The 18,412-nt window shown below is 37.0% G+C and overlaps 1 protein-coding gene across 17 annotated transcripts in view; it reads left to right on the top strand.

Moving 5' to 3' along the window:
- Positions 1 to 18,412, top strand: part of LOC129762197 (afadin) — a 294,629-nt gene that overhangs the window by 221,484 nt on the left and 54,733 nt on the right. For 15 of the 17 annotated variants that reach the window (XM_055760237.1, XM_055760245.1, XM_055760239.1 and 12 more), the window contains 2 exons: positions 16,631 to 16,752; positions 17,173 to 17,598. In XM_055760237.1, coding sequence (XP_055616212.1) covers positions 16,631 to 16,752; positions 17,173 to 17,598 — 548 coding nt within the window. The remainder of the gene's footprint in view (positions 1 to 16,630; positions 16,753 to 17,172; positions 17,599 to 18,412) is intronic. The other 2 variants (XM_055760236.1, XM_055760235.1) reach the window with 1 other exon arrangement.

Below are 18,412 nucleotides of genomic sequence, written 5' to 3' on the forward strand. Positions count from 1 at the left end.
TGGGAGGGGAGGAGTGTCATAACATCATCAAAAAATTTATTGCACTGTAAAATCCTCACATTCCAATTTTGGTTCCATCTGTTTGATTAGTTCTTGAGCTTCATTTGTATGGCAACCCCTTTCCCCTATCGAGAGTGGGAGGAGTGTCGAACAATCATAGAAACATTTATTGTCCTCTAAAACCTCCATATGCCAAATTAGGAGTCATTTGCTCGATTATTTCTCGAGTTATTCTGTTGGTTCCGTTTTATTTCTGCATAAATGTGTGGTTCATTTGTATGACAAACGGTCCGAACGGTATTTTTGATTCGAACGAAAGTTTGTATTCCGTTTGGGTTGGAAGAAATATGAGTTATCCACAGTATTTGGGAATTTTTCGACTCAGGTGTAACTTTTGAAAAGGGCGTATCGATTTTAGTAAGAGAAATCTTTGATAACTTATATCTCAAAAACTATGAACCCTACCGAAATAGTGTCTTAGAAAGAGTTCTAGAGTATTGATGTCCAAACGTGAAACAAATATACACTGAGAAAAAAATTAGTCCTTTTTTTTAATTACAAAAAAAACTTTAATTTTTTTAATTTTTTCATATAAAATAGAACTTATGTAGAAAATTAAAAAAAAAAATGGGCGCAGGATGGTAAAACCATTTATGACGAATTTTGTGGAACATCATTTTTTCATGAATTTTCGAAACATCGAATTTTTGTATGTAAACAATCATTTTTAGCCACAAATTATGAATTCTGATGTGATTTAAAACAAAAAAGCTCTTTATCAATCTCCTTCTAAATGCAGCCATTCTCGAGATATTTTAAAAAATGTTTCTAATTTATTGTATTTTTTATAGTAAATAGGCTCTTTTAATATGTTTGTGTTTTTATACTGCCATGTTCATGATATTTTCGAATTTGTGTATAATTTTCAACAAATGCATCTTTATGGTAAAAATATACATTTAGGAGTTACGTTGAAAACATTTAAAGACATGTGGGTTAATACAAAACGTAGCGATAATGTTTTGCAACGTAACTCCTAAACAAATAGTTTTACCATAATGATGTATTTAGAAAAGTTGTTGAAAATTATAAGCAAATTCGTCATATTTCAATGTTTTCAATGTGTATTGATACACTGTATTGTAAGTTTGTACATCATTAAAATTTGAAATAGAAATGTAATTTATCAATTATACAAGGGTGTCCGTCTTTACTACCCTGTCCGTATTTCCCCTGCATTTATTTATTGTATAATTACTACAATATTCTGTTAATCTACAAGAAATTAGACATTTAGAAAAATCGATATTTTTTCCTACCCGATATTTTTATCCATTACACATGAACACATCAATGAATAAATATGTATTCAGACTCCAAAACATCATTTTGAAGTTATAAGAGTCTTAGCTTCAAAATGATGTACATTCCGCACATTTATACATTTATATATTTATCACGATGTGGCGCTTTCACAAATCAATAAAAATTCCTTTGTTGCAATTTGCTCCTGTAATTTGTTTGTGTCGAGTGTAAATGGAAAATGGAAAATACTCATCCCGAATGCGTGTGAAAAGTTTCATTCGAACCGAAGCCACTCGAATGAGGCTGATCAATTTGGCCTGGAAATGCTATAATCGATGGTTCATAATTTATTTGTGGCACTCTCAATTACAGTATCAATGACCAAATCGCAAAAAAAAAAATAATGCTGGTGATAGTTGTGGCGAACCAAATCTAGAATATAAATACACGATGCTTGATGGGAATTTTGTCGAAAACAGGACGCATTGCCGATGGTTTAAATGTGATAAATCAATCGAAGTAATACCAATGCTGCCCATTGGATATCGGACATTCTGCATAGCGTGAATTCCATTCTCAATCATTTCTCGTGTTCTATTCACATTCAGACGCCTTTGGCACATTATCCTTTGATATTATACCATTCATGTGGTATAATGTGTATTACACCATTGTGTGAAAGGATACGAGCGATATTGGATATGATTCACCCTCTTTTTTTCGACTTCGTCTTTAATCATATAGCGAAGTTGATATCAATCATGCTCGCGAGGAGTGATCGCAAGCTGCTGATGATATTACGTTTTGCGTGCTGGATACATTTCGTATGGTTTGAGAACCTTTTGAGATATTAACCATAACATTATTTGTGCCAATTTATTCGTTAAATGTGTACTATACAAACTACATACCAAAGCAAAAATACAAAAAACTGAAAATTGGAATATGAACGATGTTCCATATCCTTCTGGAAGCCAGCGACACTCAATTTAGAATCGCCTCAAAGCGAAATTGCCAGAAGAGGAATGATGGCGTTATGTGCTCCCATAACTGGGACACATTCAGCCACTTTTACTACCAGCGCAGACAAAATGACACACAATCAACATCGCCTCGGAAAACCTTCGAGTTCATCATGCAAGGCGGCTCCTTCCCTTCCTCTCCACATCCTGCCCACCACCGCTGGAAACCATTATGGCAAGGACGACACACAGTTAGACCCAGAAGGTACGCCATTCGTTCGCTTTTATTCCCTCGTCGGGATTCACAACTTGATTGTTGTATATTTATCTAAAAGCTTTCGGAGCAAATTGGGCGCTTGGTGTAATATGCCAGCCAGCCAGCAGCATCCAACAACTGGGCAATCCGCTAGCTCTACCGGCTTCATTGCGGTGGCTTCCGCCCGAGAGGAGGGGGCACTGGAGGTTGGATTTTCGAGATTGATAACCTCAATAAGGTTGGCTAACAGCGACGACATAGTAGTTTAATGAAAATGCAGAATTGAGTGAAGCCCTGCCACGGGATTACATGAACCGTACAATTGAACTTTGGTTTTGTGGATGGAATATGTTGAATGAGATTGTATTGAGCGATTTGTGTGTTTCGAATCAGGAAATTAAAACATTGTTTTATTGAACCTGTTATCATTTGGATTGACCTTGAGCGTGAGTTAATCGAACAATTTGTAGTTGCCTTCAGCGATTGATTTGAACCAGGGAAGTTGCGCTCTGAATGAAGATATCAAATCTGAACAGCCAATGATATACTTGTGTTCGATAACAACCAGTTCGAACGCGGAAAATGTGAACATAATATTCGTTGAGGATTTCTCGACATTCCTGCTATCTGGAAATGCAAATTTCAATCTGGAATACAAAACTGATTCTGGATTTTCAGAAATTCGGACTCCGGATCCGGAGTCCATTTTTTCCATTTTTTCAAAAAAATGACTATTTTAAATATTCTTAACTCTAGAACTACTTTGCCGTGGTTTCGCAAAGTGACGCAAGCGCCAAAATTGACATTTTACTTCTTATGTTATAGCTCGATAGAGAAACCCAAATCCTTCCAAACGACTGCAAAGTTTTACAGAAATGTGAAAAAATTACCCCGTGGAAGCCATTTCCCATGTCACATAATTTGATAACGATGCGATGTGATTTTTTTAATCGGTTCTGATGGCATAGAATGAACGAGCAGGGACAGCAAATTTCACATAACAACATGTTTCGTAATGGACTTTTAGCCGAATGAGAGTCACATGCCTTCTTTCTTGTGAAAAAACACTTTTCCGAAAAGCTCGTCATGCTGAATATTTTAATCAAAAACGGTTGATCCCCATGCAGTGCTACATTTGTAACAGATATTTTGTTTTAGAACTACAAATCATGTAGTCAGAAGTTCTGCTTAAAAGTCTCGTCAAATATTTAAATTCTTAAAATCAAACTCATCTTGAAAGAAAAAAAATATCCTAGATTGACGTATATTGTTGTTCTCACATATTGCACATAACGATTGTAGCTAAATAGTTAAAACTCATCAATTTAATTGTTGATTACAAGGATTTCCCAATAGTGCCCTTTATCTTCAGGAATCAAGGGACAAAGCTACTTGACGATGTTTACTTACCACACCTGCTCATTTTCTCGTTCGGATGAATTGAAGCTGAGTGTGGATTGAATGGTAAATGTCGGATTTGGTAAACAACTGCACTCTTCTAAATTCTCCATCGAAACGCATCTTATAACAAAACTCAAAACATCAAAACATTTATTATTTGCCATGGATGTTTTCAATTGCATTTTGGATTGGAAAAAAATGGTGCTGTTAATAATTGTTACAATCGGGTTCTCAATGACTGTTTTGTCTCATATTTCGAGTAGTCTCAAATTCCGAAAACTTAATTTTTAAATGTAAATGTTATGTTTTATGTTATACATAATTGAATAATGAAAACACAGACATTCTTTAAGGTATAGGCTTCATTTCGACATCATATACAGGTATCGATACAGCCTATAATTTATAATATTAAACATTTGCAAAAAAGTGACATTCAAAACCAATTTTTTTTATCTGTATTATAGTGACTTTCAACTCATTTGGCTGTTTCGTCACTTTTACTTCAATTTTTTGAAGAATGTCGGGAGTGAGAATTGAACTCGTGACCTTTAGCGTGAGAGGCATGGATGTTATCACTACGCCAGATCGCCTCCATTCAAAACCAATGATAAAATGTTTGCGTTAGCAAATTGTGTAAAAAACAAGCATCGTTAATTTTTCAAAATAAAATGATATCTCATATTCATTTTTAAATGTGAATTTACTGAACTTTAATGTTATAAATAATTTAATATTCAAAACCCTGATATTCTTTGGGTTATAGACTTCATTTTAACATAATTTACAGATATCGATACCGATATAGCGCCCTTGGTCACGAAACCATGTAAACTATAAAAACCAAATACAATCAATAATTGCAAAAGCAAAATCCATTTTTTTTGCTAGCATAACATTTTTTCATAAAAGACTAGCTAATTGACTTTAATTTGATATATCGATCATATGAATCGGTAGTTCAAAAGTTATGATTTTTTAAATTGCATTTTTGCTGTTCGGAATTTGAAACAAAAGTGATTAAACATATTTTTAGTTTTTCACCATGAATATGTATTTGTAATTCAATTTTATTGTAGTCAAATGAAAAAGAAGGCTCTATTGTATCCAAAAATCAAATTTCGCGAAAGATTACCATATTGAGCAATGAGAAACTGTTTAATGGCCATCAAAGCTTAAGTGTTCGGAATGAAGGGTGTGTCACATCAAATTGCATCACGGAAAAAACGCTGTAGAAATTCGCCCAGTAGACCGATCCTTTTGAAAATTTTAGACAGTAAAATAAAAACTATTAAACAACTTTTGGCATTTTCTTTTTATTCATACTTCGAGCCCGAGCCCGTATGCTCGCACCTTCCTTTTTACCCCGTCCATAAGGTTCTGTACAACGTCAGGTTGTAGTTTTTTTTGAACAGAAATCCATTTTCTCTTGAAGTCCGCCTCCGATTTGACAACTTTTGGGTTCTTCCGGAGGGCCTGCTTCATAATCGCCCAATATTTCTCTATTGGGCGAAGCTCCGGAGCGTTGGGCGGGTTCATTTCCTTTGGCACGAAGGTGACCCCGTTGGCTTCGTACCACTCCAACACGTCCTTTGAATAGTGGCACGGAGCGAGATCCGGCCAGAAGATGGTCGGGCCCTCGTGCTGCTTCAATAGTGGTAGTAAGCGCTTCTGTAGGCACTCCTTAAGGTAAACCTGCACGTTTACCGTGCCGGTCATCACGAAGGGGGCGCTCCGCTTTCCGCAAGAGCAGATCGCTTGCCACACCATGTACTTTTTGGCAAACTTGGATAGTTTCTGCTTGCGAATCTCCTCCGGAACGCTGAATTTGTCCTCTGCGGAGAAGAACAACAGGCCCGGCAGCTGACGAAAGTCCGCTTTGACGTAGGTTTCGTCGTCCATTACCAGGCAATGCGGCTTCGTCAGCATTTCGGTGTACAGCTTCCGGGCTCGCGTCTTCCCCACCATGTTTTGCCTTTCGTCGCGGTTAGGAGCCTTCTGAACCTTGTATGTACGCAGGCCCTCCCGCTGCTTGGTCCGCTGGACGAATGAACTTGACAAATTCAACTTATTTGCGACATCCCGGACCGAACTTCTCGGATCACGTCTAAACTGCTTAACTACGCGCTTGTGATCTTTTTCACTGACGGAGCATCCATTTTTGCCATACTTCACCTTCCGGTCGATGGTTAGGTTCTTGAAGTATCGTTTTAGTACTCTGCTGACCGTGGATTGGACGATTCCCAGCATCTTACCGATGTCCCGATGTGACAACTCCGGATTCTCGAAATGAGTGCACAGGATTAATTCACGACGCTCTTTTTCGTTCGACGACATTTTTCCAAATTTTCGAAAAATTGACAGTGAAGCATGGCCAACGTGATCTATACACTCTTATCTGATTATAAGCGAGAGCTGAAGATATAATTCCTAAAAATAAAATTTCTACAGCGTTTTTTCCGTGATGCAAAACGGTACGTTAGCCTGCTCGACGCATGCTAAAAAGTCGGAAAATGTGTAGAACTTTTCTCCCTGATGCTTTCCTCATGTTCCGCTCAACGGTGGCATTTTGGAGAAAATAATTGGAAACAGTTGTTCGCATACTTTGATGGATGATCGCCAATCGGTTGTGGAAACAACAATTAAAATTTGCTGTTTCCACAACAAACTGGCATACGTACCATGGCTTAAATAAAACAGCATTTTTTTTTCAAACATCAAGCCGATGGCAATATTTTTCTATCAACTGTACACAATTTGTACAGATGCTAATCGCCTAATTTTTTTCTAGCTTTAAGTACATTATCTGTATTATTATTATGTTTTATCACAATGAAACCGTTTAACTTAAAAAGGTTTTTTTTACTTTTTTTTTATTTTCTAGTTTTTAGTACATTATCTGTATTAATACTATATTTCTCTACAATAAAAACATATAGCGACAATCAAATTGGATTTTCCAAGATAATGGAATACACAGTATAATAATGACAGCAGATATAAACGTGTTTTCCAAATTTCAGATCAGTTAGTCAAAAGGAACGGGATCAGATTATTATTAATGTGGGACCACCCTACAGACATTCAAACAGGTCAAGTTGAATGAAACCGTTTGAAAAAGTAATTGGCTATTCTGTTACAGCGTCCATCTTGGATTTGCATTTTTCAAAAACAACTGTGTTCTACTAGTCAAGCCCTTTCATTCGATACCCATATTGATGAGGGTTTCGAAAATATATATATATTGCCATTTTGTTGTGGCGGCCATGTTGGATTTGCATTTCTCATGAATAGCTGTATTATACTAGTCTAGCCCTTTCATTTGGTACTCATAATTATTGGGTTTTGAAAAAAACTATATATATCGCAATTTTGTTGTGGCGGCCATTTTGGATTTGCATTCTTATGAATAGCTGTGTTATACTAGCCTAGCCCTTTCATTTGGTACCCATATTGATTGGGTTAAGAAAAAAAAACTATATATATCGCGATTTTGTTGTGGCGGCCATTTTGGATTTGCATTTCTCATGTATAGTTGTGTTCTACTAGTTAAGTCCTTTTATTGATGGGGTTCTGAGAAAATATGTAATCCGCCATTTTGTGGTGGCGGGCATTTTGGATCTGCATTTTTAAAAAATAACTGTGTTCTACTAGTCAAGCCCTTTCATTTGATACCCATATTGAGGGGTTTTTGGAAAAACTCATATTGATGGAGTTTTGAGAGAATATATTATCCGCCATTTTGTAGCGGCCGCCATCATTTCAAAATCATGAAATACACAGTTTTATAATGACTACGAGATCTTGGCTAAAAAATTGTAATCGAGACTCAATGCCCAAAATCTTTACCTTTGTTTCCTTGTTGAAATTATGTAGGGGAACCGCGGGTAATACGGACAGTGGGGGTAACATGAACAGGTGGTTGATTTGTATAGTTATATTTTGAATTTCAAACTTCTGTTAATGAGAACACCTTCTACATGTTATACTACAATATTTAAGCCGCCTTATGGTAATGAATACTAATCAAAAGAGGAACAGGGTAACAAAAACCGAAAATCATTCATGATTCCGCGTGTGGATGTAATTTTAGCTACTTCGATATTAAGCATTTTGAGTGGTTTAATCAAAATTCAATTCGCTGATGGTTATATTTCGGTTTATAAGTTAACAGTGAAGCGATATTAGGTATGTACGGCAAAATAAATTCATTTTCAAGTGGAAAATTTAAATTATTGAAATAATTGCACTGATGGGGTAAAACGGACAGTTACCAGTAGGAGTGAGATGGACTGTGAAAAGTCTGTTTAATCTATTCCTAAGGAATACCCTGCGTCTATGAATGTAAATCAAATCGCCAAATGTCTACTGTTTAGAAGCTGACTGGAACCAAAAGCAAAATAGTTGAGGGTCTGTCCGTTCAAACTGCTAAAATGCACGATATCACTTCTAGGTGGATTAATCCGATTTTTTATCATTGACCGGACATTCGTGATGATTTCAGACCTTGGTTGAATAAAATTATTCCTCTCGCGATCGGTAAACCTCTACGCTTCATATATTACAAACCTGTCCATATCCTCCTCACTATGTGTCCATATTACCCGCATCGAAAAAAAGTTGTACTTTTCGGTCTGTTTTAATTTCAGTAAAAAACATTGAAAAACACTTTTTTGTAAAATATATATAAATATTTTCTACCTTATACCAATAGGTAGAAAAACAGTATATTGAATAGCAAGAAACTGCATCAAAGTTTTGGGAAACATGAGTTTCCAAAGATATAATTGAAATTCTTCTTAACATGTCTGTTTTACCCCCCCCCCCTCCCCTACACTCAGCGAAATAAAACAAAGCACCACTTAGTATTTTTTTGTTTTAAAAGCTGTTGGATTTACCACAATTTCTAAGATTTTTTCCAACATTATGGAAAAAGCATTAGGGTTCAATTCTCGATGAATTTAGTTTATTTTGTAGGACCGTTTACATTTTAGCCACTGAAAGCTGAAAAAAAGAATGCGAAATAAAAAAAACACCATTTCTTTTTATTGCAAAAATCAAATTTTATTTCTCAAATTACATCAAGTAGGCGTATTTAGTAAGGTGTATATGATCCATTGTTTCGAATAACTTCAATCAATCGTGATTTCATGGACAAAATCAGCTTCTCAATGGAGGTATTCTGATCGATTTGCTATCAACACTCTCGAATTCGACATTTGAGCATGTTTACGCTGTCAAATTGCTTGCCATTCTCGTAATCATGGCGCGCGAGTGTAAATCAAAAATTTTCGATGGGGTTCAAATCCGGAGAACAGGCTGGCCAATCAAGAACTTCGATTTTTCTATCAGAAAACCACGCATTTGTCAGTTTGGATTGCAGCGTTGTCTTGCAGGAAAATGTAATCAGGACCCATCAATGCCTCACCATGTTCAATCAAACTTATCTCCAGCATTTCTACGTAATCTTCAGACTTTATTTTTGTCGTTATCCACGCCAATGGAAGTTTTCCGTTGAAGGAAAATGCACCCCAAACCAAAAGTGATCCGCCACCAAAGTTCCTGCTCATCCTAACATCCGGAGCTTTGCGCAAATCGTGCCAGTAATACTGCCAGCCATCTGGTCCATCAAGGTTGAACTATTCTTCGTCCGAAAAGAACACGTTGTTCCATTCCTCGGTCCAGGAAATGTACTTCGTAGCAAATTCGAAGCGACTTAATTTATGGCGTTCCGTCAGGTTAGATTTTCCGAGCCTTTAGCGCCAGTCCAAGTTCTCACTACTGGACAAAACTTATTGAACGCGACGTGTAGTAACACAAGCACAACTTCGCACTATTTTGAAAACCATAAGAAACACCTGTCAAATGAGGACAAGGGTGAATTTATTGCAGGGTGGTGCTATTTATATTTCGCACTGATTTTTTGGAAATGTTGTAATTAAATGTAAACACTCCACAGAATAACCATCATAATGTTGGCAAATGATGATAAACAGGTCAAAAGTAAGGTGTAATGCAAAATCAGATATTTATACAGGGAATTTTGAATGAATTCGCCAAAAAACGCAAGACTACAAGTAGTACAAGTATGAGCACAATCTGAATAATAATAATAATAATAACGATGGCTTACACAGGGATTACTATGGATTGCTTATCACAATACAAACAAATCGAACTGAACCAGAAATCGATATTAACTTATATCTTGCCTAGATTTGATGCGATGATTGATGATTCCTGTTAGTGCAATCAAAATTTATCGAGCTAAGTGATAACGAAGCAAATATTTCATCGTGTGAAATATCGTCAGAGCACCACCTGCTGTCTATTACTACTTCCTTCCCCCTTTAGACCATTTCATAACGACGAGACCAGAACAACAGCTGTGTGTGCAATGGAACGTTGGTAATGGAATTATCCAACCAAGAATGACGTCGATTGTGAGTAGCGATGATGATGATGGGTAAATATGTCCCCTTCCCGATGCATTCCTGCTAGAGTGAGCGCGAATTACGTCCGTTCCCACGTATCCGTTTCAGCGTTTACACGATTCAGCACTGTTTCTTGGGTGTGTAGGTGCGGAAGTGCACGAAAGACGATTTCAATCCCGGCTCCCGAAGCCATCTCTGTGATTTGAGGCAGGAGCCAATGATAGGAAGCGGGATTTCGAAATCGACACTGGAGGGTGGAACATAAACGGTGGTGTCGCATAAAATATTCAAAGACTTCATTCTTCGGTTCCCTATCCGACGCTTCTATTGCGTGTGTGTGTGTGTGTGTGTGCGGAAGATGGTGAAGGGAGCAAAGGTATAAGGGAAGTCGTCGAATCTTGCTGGATGAATGTTTTATCGCCCCGGCATGGATGTTTTATCATGCGCTCGATCGTGGATTAAAGGGTGTGTCACATCAAATTGCATCACGGAAAAAACGCTGTAGAAATTCGCCCAGTAGACCGATCCTTTTGAAAATTTTAGACAGTAAAATAAAAACTATTAAACAACTTTTGGCATTTTCTTTTTATTCATACTTCGAGCCCAATCCCGTATGCTCGCACCTTCCTCTTTACCCCGTCCATAAGGTTCTGTACAACGTCAGGTTGTAGTTTTTTTTAACAGAAATCCATTTTCTCTTGAAGTCCGCCTCCGATTTGACAACTTTTGGGTTCTTCCGGAGGGCCTGCTTCATAACCGCCCAATAGAGTAAGCGCTTCTGTAGGCACTCCTTAAGGTAAACCTGCCCGTTTACCATGCTGGTCATCACAAAGGGGGCGCTCCGCTTTCCGCAAGAGCAGATCGCTTGCCACACCATGTACTTTTTGGCAAACTTGGATAGTTTCTGCTTGCGAATCTCCTCCGGAACGCTGAATTTGTCCTCTGCGGAGAAGAACAACAGGCCCGGCAGCTGACGAAAGTCCGCTTTGACGTAGGTTTCGTCGTCCATTACCAGGCAATGCGGCTTCGTCAGCATTTCGGTGTACAGCTTCCGGGCTCGCGTCTTCCCCACCATGTTTTGCCTTTCGTCGCGGTTAGGAGCCTTCTGAACCTTGTATGTACGCAGGCCCTCCCGCTGCTTGGTCCGCTGGACGAATGAACTTGACAAATTCAGCTTATTGGCGACATCCCGGACCGAACTTCTCGGATCACGTCTAAACTGCTTAACTACGCGCTTGTGATCTTTTTCACTGACGGAGCATCTATTTTTGCCGTTCTTCACCTTCCGGTCGATGGTTAGGTTCTCGAAGTATCGTTTTAGTACTCTGCTGACCGTGGATTGGACAATTCCCAGCATCTTACCGATGTCCCGATGTGACAACTCCGGATTCTCGAAATGAGTGCGCAGGATTAATTCACGACGCTCTTTTTCGTTCGACGACATTTTTCGAAATTTACGAAAAATTGACAGTGAAGCATGGCCAACGTGATCTATACACTCTTATCTGATTATAAGCGAAAGCTGAAGATATAATTCCTAAAAATTAAATTTCTACAGCGTTTTTTCCGTGATGCAATTTGATGTGACACACCCTTTATCCGGCGACCGCGTTGTGACTTGCAACTTAGAGCATTTGATGGAAAGATGGAGATGATTTGAGAAGTGGATAATTTAGACGCAAATGCACTGAAATGCATATAAACCATCGAAAGAAACTAAATGGACGATAACTTCGTCAAAAATGCTTCCTTTCATATAACGCACAAAAAAACACGCGCAAAAAAAGGTTTTCCTGTATTTTTAGATCTTACAGTTATTGCGTCAGATGTTTTATTTAATTTGGAGTCTTTCTATACGAAAATATAAATATTCAAAAACTATAAGACCTATAAATTTTTGGTCAAAGAATGAAATGTAGAAAATTCTTGAGATTTTCATTAAAAAAATATCAAGCAATTTTTTGAAAAGAATTTTCAATTGAAAAAAAAATCATTCTTCATTCTAAGCTGATGCAATAACCAGCAAGTCATCCATACATTAGAAGATTTTTTTTTCTCTAGTGACTTTCAATACATTTCGGCTGGTTCGTCACTTGTACTTTCATTTTTGGAAGAATGTCGGTAGTGAGAATTGAACTCGTGATCTCTGCGTGAGAGGTCGCCTCCACTACATTGGAAGAAGGGCACTGCTATAGGGAAAAAAATTTCTAACAACAATTTTTTCATGTTTTATTTTTTGAAAAATTACTACTTATGTTTTACTCGTAACATGTTTATGTGTAAATTATCATGATTGACATGTTCTCTAAACTTTTTTCTACTTAGAAACACGTCAATAACATGTTAATCGTGAGAATTTACACACAAAAATACTACGAGTAAAACATTAGTTTTTCATGAGTCTCCATACTAAATTTTCCCAAAACGTTACGTTGAAGCGAAACGTTAAGAAACTGACGTTTAAATTTTTCAAAGAAAACATGAAAAAGTTGTTAGAAGAAAAAAAAATCCCTGTAAAGGTGCCTATCTTCTGATGTATAGATGAATTCACGATTATTGTATGAGCTATTCATATATTTTTTTCAAAATTTCGAAAAAAAAACGTTTTTGAGAAAAATGAGTTACAATTTTCAAAATATTTTTTCAATTTCCTACATTGATTTTTTTGACCAAAGTTGTGCAGGGAAGCGATTCCACGCTAAATCGATCAAAGTTGTGCAGGGAAGCGATTCCACGCTAAATCGATCAAAAACAGCCAATTTTGACCCAACTCTCCCCATTTTTTTTGGGAATTTGATACTAATAATGGGAAGGGCGTATTCAAAATCATTGATCTTTTTTTTCAAAAAATCGTAACTAGAAATTCAGATTTGTGATTGAAATATGATGTTTGACAAAGTTGTTGGAAAATCAATGCACTTTTAAGGAAGAATAACATTTTGAATACAATGTTAAAAAATTTAACTCAAAAATTAAATTTAATACTAAAAACTTTTATACCTTAATGAAAGGGCTTGACTAGTAGAACACAGTTATTTATTGAAAACGCAAATCCAAAATGGCCGCAACCACAAAATGGCGCCATATATATTTTTTATATTTTTTTCAAAACCACATCAATGTGGGAATCAAATGAAAGTGCTCGACTAGTAGAACATAGCAGATCATGAAAAATCCAAATCCAAGATGGCCGTAGTCTCCAAACAACTGATTACGTTTTAAATAGTTTCATTCAGCTTGCCCTGTTTGTATATATGTTAGAGTGTTTGTAGGATTGTCTTACATTAATTGAAATCTGACCCCGTTCCTGATCGCTGATTGATCTGAAATTTGGAACACACCTTTAGTTCTACTGCCATTATAAAACTGTGTATTCCATGATCTTGAAAAATTCAATTTGGTCGCCGCTAAAAAATGGATGAATGGCTTGACTTGGGGAATACACTATGCACAACATCAATTCGAAAAGGTCGCCGTCACTAAATGGTCGACTATGTATTTTTTGCAATCCCCTCAATAATCAAATGAAATGATTTGATTAACATTTCAATGTAGAGCCAGTTTGAGTCAACAGAGTACGAAACAAAAAGTAAAAAGTATAACTCTGTCATCGTTGTAATTGGAACATAAGCGTAGAAGGATTTTTTTCGTCACATATAACCATCTATCACCTCCTGAGAGATTGTGGAATTTTTTTTTTCATGTGAGAAATGTGTTTTCTGACTTCAAGGAGATGAATCGGAAATTCTTGTGGGAGCGGCCATTTTGGATTTGCATTTTTCATAAATAACTGTGTTCTACCAGTCAATTCCTTTCATTTGATGGGGATATAGATGGGGTTCTGAGCAAATATGTAATCCGTCATTTTGTAGTGGCCGCCATCTTGGATTTGCATTTTTATTAATTAACTGTATTCTACTAGTCAAACCTTTTCATTTGATATCCTTATTGATGGGGTTGTGAAAAAATATATATGGCGCCATCTTGTGGTGGCGGCCATTTTGGACTTTCATTTTTCATAAATAACTGTGTTCTACTATCCAAGTCCTTTCATTTGACACTCATATTGATGAGTGTTTGAAAAAAAAAATATTGTGCCTTTTTTATGGCAGCCATTTTGGATTTGCATTTTTCACAAATAACTGTATTCTACTAGTCAAGTTCTTTCGTTTGATACCCATATTGGCTATTCAATATGGAATTATTATACAATTTATTCAAAATTTCCGAAAATCAAAAATAAAATACTCCGGATAATCGAGTCCGATCGGTATTTACATTTTTCTGGAAATCGCGAACAACCGGTTTACGGTATCCGGTCCCACAAATTGTTAAATGTATTCGGTTGAATGGCAAACTCGAGGATTACCTCATACACACATTTTTAGTTTGATTAGTGCACAAATACGCCCTGAGCAAAACAATTGTGTAATTTCCTCCGAAATTCCAGATCCTTCTACTGATCAACTATCTTCAACTATATTCATAATTTGTGGCTAAAAATGATTGTTAGCATACAAAAATTCGAAGTTTTAAAAATTCATAAAAAATTTTTTCACGTTTAAACATCAATACTCTATAACTCTTTCTAAGACAATATTTCGGTACGACTCATAGTTTTTGAAACATAAATTATCAAAAATTTCTCTTACCAAAATCGATACGCCCTTTTCAAAAGTTACGCTTGAGTCAAAAAATTTCCAATTGCTGTGGAAAACTCATACTTCCTCCAAACCAAACGGAATACAAACTTTCATTCGAACCAAAAGTACATGTTTTGAAAATCAACATTTATAGGACGATTTCATTTGGAATTACTCCGACTGATCAAAATGTTTTTTGACACAAAGTCACTTTCGATCAATTTTATAGATCAATAACAATAACATTCAAACACACTTACAATACATTCGTTTTTTTTATTAAACAACTTAAATCTTCACTAGAAATAATCTATAATGTTTGCCGAGTCAGCTAGCAGTTTTATATTATAAATAAAGTTTTGGCGGAAATGCAAGAAAACTTATAGAAACATAGTAAAGTTAGGGTCAGGCCTATGGCTTCTCAATATTCGAATAACATCGAGTAATAATTTTCATTCAATAATTTAAAATTGTTTTCGGGTCTGCTAATTTGATAGAGAATAAATTGCTCCACAAATACGGATGAATTAGTTTGCTGTTTGTTTTGCGTCAAAGCGTGGTTGCCACATTTGCACGATTGAATGTAAGTTAAAAGGGTTTGGCTTTCAATCGAACCTTGAAATAATATCGAATTTCATACAAATCGGATTTCGGAATATGGGTGACCCATGCGATGATCTGAAACTTTTATCGCCTCACATTACAGATGGTCTTCCAATTCATGACGGAGACCCAGCAGTTATGAACGTAACCGTGCATCTTGAGAATGGCAGACGCGTATTCTTCAATAAGGAGATAGCAATTGAATGAAATTGATATTGATTTTCTTCATTTGATTTTTCTACCATACGACAAAAATATATTATTTCTAAAATTTTCCATCGAACACATTTTCGTTCAAATCTTTTCATTCGTTCTATTTTATAGATTACAGTCTATTAAACGATCTAAATGAAAACATTCAGACACATTTACAATAAATTAGTAACTTTTATTCACTATCCAAAATATTCACTAGAAATAATTTATATGGCAGAACAACGTTTGTCGGGTCAGCTAGTAATGCTATATTTAATAGATTTTTTATGGAAATAACTGGCGTGTAGCGTCCTGATGCGTCATTGACAATGTCTTTGTCAAGTACGCTACAGGAATGTTGAAGAAGAAAGGATGGGCGAATGGATTGTCTTTAACCCTAGATCTTTTCGAAAGATAAGAAAGGGTTGAGGAAAGTGATCAAAAACACTTCCATTTGAATAACCTGTCCACATTTTTTAATAAATGCTTTCCTAGCTTTTTCGGACGATACATTTGGCTAAGTTAAGATCCTAGTATGCTTCAAAGAATTCTGAATTTGCTTGCTAGAACCTTAATTCAGATAGCTCCATACATGTTGCTAAGTAGGTCACATGTACGGTTCATTTTGATATTTATTGCGTGTTCAATTTTACGAGCATCTAGCCAGACCGGTATGCAATAGTAGGGCGAAAAAATTTTTTTTTCTATCAATAACCTTTACAAAGTATCGATTTCATCGAAACTCATCCCATCCAGGGGAAGGCTTTTGTTCGATTATAATTATTGTTTACTGATATCCTTGTCTTTTTTTCTTGCCTTCTTCACTTTCAGAACGGTTCGGTGGTGATGTTCGGTCGGGTGGCTTCATATCGTTTTGTTGACTCTCCCTCAGACGGACGGTACAACTTGGCCCTCTCCCAATCCCAGCTCGATTCGGCCTGTCTATACGAAAGGTAAGTCTATTACGAAGACACATACACGGCAGCAACAATAATCGTGACCGTATAGCCATACTCGTGCTCACCATCCGGTAGTTGTATCTCGCTTTCAATGTCGTTAATCGTGTTAACAAGCTCGTTGTTGTTCCATACAATTATCAGGTAACGATGATCACAACATAACATTATTGAGACAAACTAGATTCGTTCCGGTTGTTGTTCTCGTTGTCACATCTCAAGAAACAATATATGTTGCTTTTATCGCCTTTTTTTAGTTTACTTACGTCAATGAATGTGCTTCATTTGGTAACTTATGTTGTTGTTTTACGCACCATTTTGTATTTTTATGTTCATCATTTGTTCGACATTCCACCGTTCGCCATAAAACCACACCCACAAACACGCAAACCCCTCCCACGCAAACCCATCGTGTAGTCGATCACCAACTTCGCCCACTTCCTGGAACGAGGAGGAGAGTCGTCCGATCAGTCCGGTAAGTTCGGTGCAGCCGGCCCCAATCCAGAAACTGGCCAACTATTTGGAGGCAACCGATGGAAGCAAAATACTTGACCAGCAGCAGATTACGAAGCCACCGTCATTCGATATACAACACAGCAGCACCGGGTCGGGGAACGTAACGGTGGGCGCCGCGAGCACACATTCCCACATCCATCAGACGCAAAACCTGCTGATGACCAGCTTGGATTCGGTCGATGCCGCCTCTACGGCCGGCGGTGTGGCGGTAAATGACGATGCCAAAAGCAACGCCACGGCGGAATTCAACGAAACCGATGTCGGTAACATCGAAACGGAAACGAAATCGATATCGAGCTTGAAATCTGCCGGATCCACCCAGGACAGGTAACATATCACCTAGGAGGAAACAGTTTCCCGCTGTGTGTAGACCTTCAACTTACCTTTTTTTTCTCCATTATACTTCCACTATGCTTCCGATGAAGAAACCAGCTATCCGTGTCGAGGGAGAAGTGCCTTCTGCATAGTGAACCAGCGATTTTATCCGCTTCATTTTATAAAACAATTTATGCTAATTTAATTACACTCCTATTTTTCTTATTTTTCGTTCGCTTGAGGGAGTTATGGTTTATGCGCTTGCTTTCTCTATCTATACCTAGCTAATACATTAGATTATACATTCTACTCGGTAGAGACTGAAAAACTCTCTTCCAGCTAAATTCGTTCTGTGTGATTCACTGCATAATTGATAGGCCGGACAGAGTCGATAAACGGTACTGAAAAGTTATTCTTCCATTTCATGTGTCAATTCCGGTTGTTCTAAATGGTTGATGTTAGATATCAAGACCAGACCGGTCGCTAAAGCTCTTCTGTGCATTACTCTCGTGTCGTATTAAACGTTAGTCGCATGCTCTGTGTATAACTCAATTGTCGCTTGCTTGACCTCTATTGACAAGAGCTAACCTGAACTAGTAAAAGTACCATTTTCTCTCACTTCTCTGAATTGTCAGTGTCGTTTCATTCCGATGGTGTGAATTACTTACTATCTCTCTATCGAATCCATTTGTGAACGCGCTTGGTAATTGATTGAATTTATAGAACATTCGCGTTCGTTAAAAAGTATATCGCGCCTCCATAAAAAAAAACTCGAAACCCATATTAAGCAATTTCAAATGAAATCGACAAATGACAAAGCATGAAT

This window comes from Toxorhynchites rutilus, chromosome 1, assembly GCF_029784135.1.
Source record: "Toxorhynchites rutilus septentrionalis strain SRP chromosome 1, ASM2978413v1, whole genome shotgun sequence".
In the NCBI taxonomy this organism is placed as follows: Eukaryota; Metazoa; Arthropoda; class Insecta; order Diptera; family Culicidae; genus Toxorhynchites; species Toxorhynchites rutilus.